At 42.4% G+C, this 11,951-nt stretch overlaps 1 protein-coding gene across 1 annotated transcript in view; it reads right to left on the bottom strand.

The window, feature by feature from the left end:
- Positions 1-11,047: 11,047 nt before the first annotated feature.
- The window catches only part of LOC138025472 (kinesin-like protein KIF16B), a 14,699-nt gene continuing 13,795 nt past the window's right edge, over positions 11,048-11,951 (bottom strand). The window contains exon 14 of the mRNA XM_068872674.1: positions 11,048-11,092. Within this exon, the coding sequence (XP_068728775.1) occupies positions 11,048-11,092 (45 nt within the window). The remainder of the gene's footprint in view (positions 11,093-11,951) is intronic.

Raw genomic sequence — 11,951 nt, 5'->3', positions numbered from 1 at the left:
CACTGTGGTTGGACTTATACATCCACACTGTGGTTGGACTTATACATCCACACTGTGGTTGGACTTATACATCCACACTGTGGTTGGACTTATACATCCACACTGTGGTTGTGGTTGGACTTATACATCCACACTGTGGTTGGACTTATACATCCACACTGTGGTTGGACTTATACATCCACACTGTGGTTGGACTTATACATCCACACTGTGGTTGGACTTATACATCCACACTGTGGTTGGACTTATACATCCACACTGTGGTTGGACTTATACATCCACACTGTGGTTGGACTTATACATCCACACTGTGGTTGGACTTATTCATCCACACTGTGGTTGGACTTATACATCCACACTGTGGTTGGACTTATACATCCACACTGTGGTTGGACTTATACATCCACACTGTGGTTGGACTTATACATCCACACTGTGGTTTGACTTATACATCCACACTGTGGTTGGACTTATGCATCCACACTGTGGTTGGACTTATACATCCACACTGTGGTTGGACTTATACATCCACACTGTGGTTGGACTTATACATCCACACTGTGGTTGGACTTATACATCCACACTGTGGTTGGACTTATACATCCACACTGTGGTTGGACTTATACATCCACACTGTGGTTGGACTTATACATCCACACTGTGGTTGGACTTATACATCCACACTGTGGTTGGACTTATACATCCACACTGTGGTTGGACTTATACATCCACACTGTGGTGGACTTCTACATCCACACTGTGGTTGGACTTATACATCCACACTGTGGTTGGACTTATACATCCACACTGTGGGTGGACTTATACATCCACACTGTGGTTGGACTTATACATCCACACTGTGGTTGGACTTATACATCCACACTGTGGTTGGACTTATACATCCACACTGTGGTTGGACTTATACATCCACACTGTGGTTGGACTTATACATCCACACTGTGGTTGGACTTATACATCCACACTGTGGTTGGACTTATACATCCACACTGTGGTTGGACTTATACATCCACACTGTGGTTGGACTTATACATCCACACTGTGGTTGGACTTATACATCCACACTGTGGTTGGACTTATACATCCACACTGTGGTTGGACTTATACATCCACACTGTGGTTGGACTTATACATCCACCCTGTGGTTTGGACTTATACATCCACACTGTGGTTGGACTTATACATCCACACTGTGGTTGGACTTATACATCCACACTGTGGTTGGACTTATACATCCCACTGTGGTTGGACTTATACATCCACACTGTGGTTGGACTTATACATCCACACTGTGGTTGGACTTATACATCCACACTGTGGTTGGACTTATACATCCACACTGTGGTTGGACTTATACATCCACACTGTGGTTGACTTATACATCCACACTGTGGTTGGACTTATACATCCACACTGTGGTTGGACTTATACATCCACACTGTGGTTGGACTTATACATCCACACTGTGGTTGGACTTATACATCCACACTGTGGTTGGACTTATACATCCACACTGTGGTTGGACTTATACATCCACACTGTGGTTGGACTTATACATCCACACTGTGGTTGGACTTATACATCCACACTGTGGTTGGACTTATACATCCACACTGTGGTTGGACTTATACATCCACACTGTGGTTGGACTTATACATCCACACTGTGGTTGGACTTATACATCCACACTGTGGTTGGACTTATACATCCACACTGTGGTTGGACTTATACATCCACACTGTGGTTGGACTTATACATCCACACTGTGGTTGGACTTATACATCCACACTGTGGTTGGACTTATACATCCACACTGTGGTTGGACTTATACATCCACACTGTGGTTGGACTTATACATCCACACTGTGGTTGGACTTATACATCCACACTGTGGTTGGACTTATACATCCACACTGTGGTTGGACTTATACATCCACACTGTGGTTGGACTTATACATCCACACTGTGGTTGGACTTATACATCCACACTGTGGTTGGACTTATACATCCACACTGTGGTTGGACTTATACATCCACACTGTGGTTGGACTTATACATCCACACTGTGGTTGGACTTATACATCCACACTGTGGTTGGACTTATACATCCACACTGTGGTTGGACTTATACATCCACACTGTGGTTGGACTTATACATCCACACTGTGGTTGGACTTATACATCCACACTGTGGTTGGACTTATACATCCACACTGTGGTTGGACTTATACATCCACACTGTGGTTGGACTTATACATCCACACTGTGGTTGGACTTATACATCCACACTGTGGTTGGACTTATACATCCACACTGTGGTTGGACTTATACATCCACACTGTGGTTGGACTTATACATCCACACTGTGGTTGGACTTATACATCCACACTGTGGTTGGACTTATACATCCACACTGTGGTTGGACTTATACATCCACACTGTGGTTGGACTTATACATCCACACTGTGGTTGGACTTATACATCCACACTGTGGTTGGACTTATACATCCACACTGTGGTTGGACTTATACATCCACACTGTGGTTGGACTTATACATCCACACTGTGGTTGGACTTATACATCCACACTGTGGTTGGACTTATACATCCACACTGTGTGTGGACTTATACATCCACACTGTGGTTGGACTTATACATCCACTGTGGTTGGACTTATACATCCACACTGTGGTTGGACTTATACATCCACACTGTGGTTGGACTTATACATCCACACTGTGGTTGGACTTATACATCCACACTGTGGTTGGACTTATACATCCACACTGTGTTGGACTTATACATCCACACTGTGGTTGGACTTATACATCCACACTGTGGTTGGACTTATACATCCACACTGTGGTTGGACTTATACATCCACACTGTGGTTGGACTTATACATCCACACTGTGGTTGGACTTATACATCCACACTGTGGTTGGACTTATACATCCACACTGTGGTTGGACTTATACATCCACACTGTGGTTGGACTTATACATCCACACTGTGGTTGGACTTATACATCCACACTGTGGTTGGACTTATACATCCACACTGTGGTTGGACTTATACATCCACACTGTGGTTGGACTTATACATCCACACTGTGGTTGGACTTATACATCCACACTGTGGTTGGACTTATACATCCACACTGTGGTTGGACTTATACATCCACACTGTGGTTGGACTTATACATCCACACTGTGGTTGGACTTATACATCCACACTGTGGTTGGACTTATACATCCACACTGTGGTTGGACTTATACATCCACACTGTGTTGGACTTATACATCCACACTGTGGTTGGACTTATACATCCACACTGTGGTTGGACTTATACATCCACACTGTGGTTGGACTTATACATCCACACTGTGGTTGGACTTATACATCCACACTGTGGTTGGACTTATACATCCACACTGTGGTTGGACTTATACATCCACACTGTGGTTGGACTTATACATCCACACTGTGGTTGGACTTATACATCCACACTGTGGTTGGACTTATACATCCACACTGTGGTTGGACTTATACATCCACACTGTGGTTGGACTTATACATCCACACTGTGGTTGGACTTATACATCCACACTGTGGTTGGACTTATACATCCACACTGTGGTTGGACTTATACATCCACACTGTGGTTGGACTTATACATCCACACTGTGGTTGGACTTATACATCCACACTGTGGTTGGACTTATACATCCACACTGTGGTTGGACTTATACATCCACACTGTGGTTGGACTTATACATCCACACTGTGGTTGGACTTATACATCCACACTGTGGTTGGACTTATACATCCACACTGTGGTTGGACTTATACATCCACACTGTGGTTGGACTTATACATCCACACTGTGGTTGGACTTATACATCCACACTGTGGTTGGACTTATACATCCACACTGTGGTTGGACTTATACATCCACACTGTGGTTGGACTTATACATCCACACTGTGGTTGGACTTATACATCCACACTGTGGTTGGACTTATACATCCACACTGTGGTTGGACTTATACATCCACACTGTGGTTGGACTTATACATCCACACTGTGGTTGGACTTATACATCCACACTGTGGTTGGACTTATACATCCACACTGTGGTTGGACTTATACATCCACACTGTGGTTGGACTTATACATCCACACTGTGGTTGGACTTATACATCCACACTGTGGTTGGACTTATACATCCACACTGTGGTTGGACTTATACATCCACACTGTGGTTGGACTTATACATCCACACTGTGGTTGGACTTATACATCCACACTGTGGTTGGACTTATACATCCACACTGTGGTTGGACTTATACATCCACACTGTGGTTGGACTTATACATCCACACTGTGGTTGGACTTATACATCCACACTGTGGTTGGACTTATACATCCACACTGTGGTTGGACTTATACATCCACACTGTGGTTGGACTTATACATCCACACTGTGGTTGGACTTATACATCCACACTGTGGTTGGACTTATACATCCACACTGTGGTTGGACTTATACATCCACACTGTGGTTGGACTTATACATCCACACTGTGGTTGGACTTATACATCCACACTGTGGTTGGACTTATACATCCACACTGTGGTTGGACTTATACATCCACACTGTGGTTGGACTTATACATCCACACTGTGGTTGGACTTATACATCCACACTGTGGTTGGACTTATACATCCACACTGTGGTTGGACTTATACATCCACACTGTGGTTGGACTTATACATCCACACTGTGGTTGGACTTATACATCCACACTGTGGTTGGACTTATACATCCACACTGTGGTTGGACTTATACATCCACACTGTGGTTGGACTTATACATCCACACTGTGGTTGGACTTATACATCCACACTGTGGTTGGACTTATACATCCACACTGTGGTTGGACTTATACATCCACACTGTGGTTGGACTTATACATCCACACTGTGGTTGGACTTATACATCCACACTGTGGTTGGACTTATACATCCACACTGTGGTTGGACTTATACATCCACACTGTGGTTGGACTTATACATCCACACTGTGGTTGGACTTATACATCCACACTGTGGTTGGACTTATACATCCACACTGTGGTTGGACTTATACATCCACACTGTGGTTGGACTTATACATCCACACTGTGGTTGGACTTTATACATCCACACTGTGGTTGGACTTATACATCCACACTGTGGTTGGACTTATACATCCACACTGTGGTTGGACTTATACATCCCAACTGTGGTTGGACTTATACATCCACACTGTGGTTGGACTTATACATCCACACTGTGGTTGGACTTATACATCCACACTGTGGTTGGACTTATACATCCACACTGTGGTTGGACTTATACATCCACACTGTGGTTGGACTTATACATCCACACTGTGGTTGGACTTATACATCCACACTGTGGTTGGACTTATACATCCACACTGTGGTTGGACTTATACATCCACACTGTGGTTGGACTTATACATCCACACTGTGGTTGGACTTATACATCCACACTGTGGTTGGACTTATACATCCACACTGTGGTTGGACTTATACATCCACACTGTGGTTGGACTTATACATCCACACTGTGGTTGGACTTATACATCCACACTGTGGTTGGACTTATACATCCACACTGTGGTTGGACTTATACATCCACACTGTGGTTGGACTTATACATCCACACTGTGGTTGGACTTATACATCCACACTGTGGTTGGACTTATACATCCACACTGTGGTTGGACTTATACATCCACACTGTGGTTGGACTTATACATCCACACTGTGGTTGGACTTATACATCCACACTGTGGTTGGACTTATACATCCACACTGTGGTTGGACTTATACATCCACACTGTGGTTGGACTTATACATCCACACTGTGGTTGGACTTATACATCCACACTGTGGTTGGACTTATACATCCACACTGTGGTTGGACTTATACATCCACACTGTGGTTGGACTTATACATCCACACTGTGGTTGGACTTATACATCCACACTGTGGTTGGACTTATACATCCACACTGTGGTTGGACTTATACCCCCCCACTGTGGTTGGACTTATACATCCACACTGTGGTTGGACTTATACATCCACACTGTGGTTGGACTTATACATCCACACTGTGGTTGGACTTATACATCCACACTGTGGTTGGACTTATACATCCACACTGTGGTTGGACTTATACATCCACACTGTGGTTGGACTTATACATCCACACTGTGGTTGGACTTATACATCCACACTGTGGTTGGACTTATACATCCACACTGTGGTTGGACTTATACATCCACACTGTGGTTGGACTTATACATCCACACTGTGGTTGGACTTATACATCCACACTGTGGTTGGACTTATACATCCACACTGTGGTTGGACTTATACATCCACACTGTGGTTGGACTTATACATCCACACTGTGGTTGGACTTATACATCCACACTGTGGTTGGACTTATACATCCACACTGTGGTTGGACTTATACATCCACACTGTGTGTGGACTTATACATCCACACTGTGGTTGGACTTATACATCCACACTGTGGTTGGACTTATACATCCACACTGTGGTTGGACTTATACATCCACACTGTGGTTGGACTTATACATCCACACTGTGGTTGGACTTATACATCCACACTGTGTGTGAACTTATACATCCACACTGTGGTTGGACTTATACATCCACACTGTGGTTGGACTTATACATCCACACTGTGGTTGGACTTATACATCCACACTGTGGTTGGACTTATACATCCACACTGTGGTTGGACTTATACATCCACACTGTGGTTGGACTTATACATCCACACTGTGGTTGGACTTATACATCCACACTGTGGTTGGACTTATACATCCACACTGTGGTTGGACTTATACATCCACACTGTGGTTGGACTTATACATCCACACTGTGGTTGGACTTATACATCCACACTGTGGTTGGACTTATACATCCACACTGTGGTTGGACTTATACATCCACACTGTGGTTGGACTTATACATCCACACTGTGGTTGGACTTATACATCCACACTGTGGTTGGACTTATACATCCACACTGTGGTTGGACTTATACATCCACACTGTGGTTGGACTTATACATCCACACTGTGGTTGGACTTATACATCCACACTGTGGTTGGACTTATACATCCACACTGTGGTTGGACTTATACATCCACACTGTGGTTGGACTTATACATCCACACTGTGGTTGGACTTATACATCCACACTGTGGTTGGACTTATACATCCACACTGTGGTTGGACTTATACATCCACACTGTGGTTGGACTTATACATCCACACTGTGGTTGGACTTATACATCCACACTGTGGTTGGACTTATACATCCACACTGTGGTTGGACTTATACATCCACACTGTGGTTGGACTTATACATCCACACTGTGGTTGGACTTATACATCCACACTGTGGTTGGACTTATACATCCACACTGTGGTTGGACTTATACATCCACACTGTGGTTGGACTTATACATCCACACTGTGGTTGGACTTATACATCCACACTGTGGTTGGACTTATACATCCACACTGTGGTTGGACTTATACATCCACACTGTGGTTGGACTTATACATCCACACTGTGGTTGGACTTATACATCCACACTGTGGTTGGACTTATACATCCACACTGTGGTTGGACTTATACATCCACACTGTGGTTGGACTTATACATCCACACTGTGGTTGGACTTATACATCCACACTGTGGTTGGACTTATACATCCACACTGTGGTTGGACTTATACATCCACACTGTGGTTGGACTTATACATCCACACTGTGGTTGGACTTATACATCCACACTGTGGTTGGACTTATACATCCACACTGTGGTTGGACTTATACATCCACACTGTGGTTGGACTTATACATCCACACTGTGGTTGGACTTATACATCCACTCTGTGGTTGGACTTATACATCCACACTGTGGTTGGACTTATACATCCACACTGTGGTTGGACTTATACATCCACACTGTGGTTGGACTTATACATCCACACTGTGGTTGGACTTATACATCCACCCTGTTGTTGGAATTAGACATCACCACTGTGGTTGGACTTATACATCCACACTGTGGTTGGACTTATACATCCACACTGTGGTTGGACTTATACATCCACACTGTGGTTGGACTTATACATCCACACTGTGGTTGGACTTATACATCCACACTGTGGTTGGACTTATACATCCACACTGTGGTTGGACTTATACATCCACACTGTGGTTGGACTTATACATCCACACTGTGGTTGGACTTATACATCCACACTGTGGTTGGACTTATACATCCACACTGTGGTTGGACTTATACATCCACACTGTGGTTGGACTTATACATCCACACTGTGGTTGGACTTATACATCCACACTGTGGTTGGACTTATACATCCACACTGTGGTTGGACTTATACATCCACACTGTGGTTGGACTTATACATCCACACTGTGGTTGGACTTATACATCCACACTGTGTGGTTGGACTTATACATCCACACTGTGGTTGGACTTATACATCCACACTGTGGTTGGACTTATACATCCACACTGTGGTTGGACTTATACATCCACACTGTGGTTGGACTTATACATCCACACTGTGGTTGGACTTAATCATCCACACTGTGGTTGGACTTATACATCCACACTGTGGTTGGACTTATACATCCACACTGTGGTTGGACTTATACATCCACACTGTGGTTGGACTTATACATCCACACTGTGGTTGGACTTATACATCCACACTGTGGTTGGACTTATACATCCACACTGTGGTTGGACTTATACATCCACACTGTGGTTGGACTTATACATCCACACTGTGGTTGGACTTATACATCCACACTGTGGTTGGACTTATACATCCACACTGTGGTTGGACTTATACATCCACACTGTGTTATGTCTGGCTCAGTTGGATAAAAAGAGCTTTTTAAATTTTAAAAGCATTTAAAAACTTTTACTGGATTAGATGAGAGAGCTACCTCTTGGCGATGGAGTGACTAATGAACCCAGTTCAGCTGATGACCAGCTTTCAGAGTACGACTCCAGCGACAATGAGGACAGTAGCACCAATGGGGAAGACGCAGTCGAGGGTTTTCCTGTGAACTGTTTTATCAAGGACAGTGCGCACGCGTACAGGACGAACCATCACTCTTTCATATCAGGCTCTTTCATCGTACTGAGGTATGAAGAACTAATTGCATTTTGCAGTAGTGTAACAACACGCGTAAAATCAAAATAACAACCAAAAGGGCAAATCTAGATCTTAATCTTAATTTCATCAGTTTATGCAAAAATTAGTGCTTTTAAATAAATTTGAGGAAAGAAACGGGATTCGGGAAAGTGAAGACAACGAGTGCGGGATACGGGATTCGCGTGAAAAGGGAGGGGGAATGCGGGACCAGGACCCCCTTCCAGACCTTGTTTCCAGCGTAAAATTTATTGAAAAAAAAACATATTTGCTCTTAGAGGGGAAAACGCTTTTCTATTTCAAGTGCGTGCGTGTGGGAAAAATGAATTTTGGGTCCATATATTTAACTGGGAACAAAGAAAAGAACAGTCATTCCATCCTTGGAGATCTGTCATATGAAAACAATTTTTGAAGGCTGATGAAAACTACACAATCCCTTTCTGTTTAAGTTTTTAAATTTGCATAAATATCCTTGGAACAAAGTGGGACAAAATCAGATATTATAAAGGGAAACGCCATTCTCTTTTTAATTTAAAAAGGTTGTAAAAGAGAAATTGACGTTTTCATCGTACTTCAGTAATTATGAAGTTTATTGTTAGGAAATAAAAATTAACGCCAATTATATGCATAAATAATGAACTAAAAATGTACAACTACGTGGAAGGGAGTGAAAAACAATAAAGGGAACAAATGTAAAAAAAAATAGTCACTTGTACATTGAGCATGTTAATTAAAAAACGTTCCATACACGAGCAATCAAACTTGTTTTCGGATTTCTTCATTAGACAGTAAAATTTCTCCTAAGTCCTTTGGGGTAAGCCATGCTCCTCGGAAATGTGTAGAGCATGAACTGTCAAGCTTGATTACCTGAGGTTTTGCAGAGGTTTTTCTCTTTACTGGGCGACAATTACAACAAATACCTCTTTTGCTGTCTTTTTCTGACCTTTTTGAGCAGTTTATGTTGCTGGAATACCAAGAGGAATCGTAACAGCTTTGTGTGTTCAAGCTTTTTGCAAAACTTCAGGTTGCCCTCAATAACGTTATGAACATGCCGCCGGGCTGCTGAGCTAATTTAAGATGGCGGCGATCGTGCGAGATTTGACTAGGCATTTAATAATTAAAGGTTAGAAAGCTCTTTGGAAGCTGAAACTTTGGAAGTACATGATCTTAAAGGGAGAGTTCACGTCTCTGCGCATGGGCAAACTGTCACGTCAGCCCATCTAATTCCATTGTTATTGAAACAATCGAAAGCACTGATGCAAGAAACGGAAACAATCCCATAGTAATGTATTACTCATTGGAATTATTTTTTGTAATCATTTCCTTTGTGTTATGAACCTACTGCATGCGAATAGATTACTCGTGCGTTATGACTACTCGTGCGTAGAATAAATTTTCGACCCGTACAATAAATTCGAGATCAAAACTAAGTTCGATATTTTCTGTGTAAAATCCGCAGTGTCTTCAACCAAATTTGGGCCTTAGTCATTCAGTGTATTTGACTTAATACTCTGTTTAATTAACATCATCTGGTTCAGTAAGAAACCGTATTTTTACAACTGCTAGCGATAAAGCTTGGACCTGCGCAAAACCGTGAAACTGTCCCTTTAACACTAACTTCCTACTATTAGACGAGGGGAAAGTACCGTTTTCGGGTGAACTTCTTCTTGAAGATCCTTTTCAGTGAATAATATAGCACAAAACAGACAACCTTTCTTTCAAATAATTCTTCCGTCACATTTCCACTTATTTTTACCTGTCGACTGAAGAGTTAAATACAAAATAAATGTAAATATTAAGACAACTGAATGCGACTTCTGTAAACACAGATTCATTCAAGGCGTTAGATTCCTTCAATGTTTGTTAAACCCACACAAAATGCGCCATTTGGTTTCAGTGTTGTGCATAACTCTACCGTTAGCAAAATATTAGCAACAAAGCTCACTTTGATATCCACGGGAAAGATGCAATTGTTATCGAAGACAATTACTCGTCACTATTAAGAGTGTAGATATTTATTTTCCACCGCCTGTCCTGTTTATCCAATTGACGTTCCATTCTTGAGCTCCATAATAGAGTGTCCACCGGATAAAAATCTACACATTTCTACTACCCCCTGAAACCTACAAAACTTCCGCGCAGAGGACTCTGCACACACTGCTTAGCAGGAAAGCGACAGTAAAGACGTTTCCCAATACGACAAAAAAGGAAAAAAAAGAAAATGGAGAAATTAAACTCGATTTCTGTCTGGATTGCGATATGGTAACCCAGTAATTAGGGGACTTGATGCAACATCATTTAAAACTACAAGTTAAAGGTTTCCACATTTTTTGGAGTATATGCGAGCAACAAACGTACACTAATAAGAAACTGCATTGGGATCAATGTTGTTGAAAGTTGTTAAAGTGCTCGTATATGTTTAAAAAAATCGTTTTTCATATTTAGATTTTGAAATTGAGTTTGTTCAACACCTGACTGGCAAACGTTTGAGCTTTGATTTTTATACAAAGGCTGAATATTTTGAGATTAAGTTTTGGTCCGTCATTGATCACGCTTAAATAGGACCTATTTTGTTCGATGCTCAACAAAATAGGCCTCTTTAGAGTTGGAAATGCAGAGCAA

Source organism: Montipora capricornis, chromosome 12 (genome assembly GCF_036669925.1).
Source record: "Montipora capricornis isolate CH-2021 chromosome 12, ASM3666992v2, whole genome shotgun sequence".
NCBI lineage: Eukaryota > Metazoa > Cnidaria > Anthozoa > Scleractinia > Acroporidae > Montipora > Montipora capricornis.
Note: the sequence above shows the minus strand (reverse complement) of the source record. Positions and strands in the feature narration are given on the sequence as shown.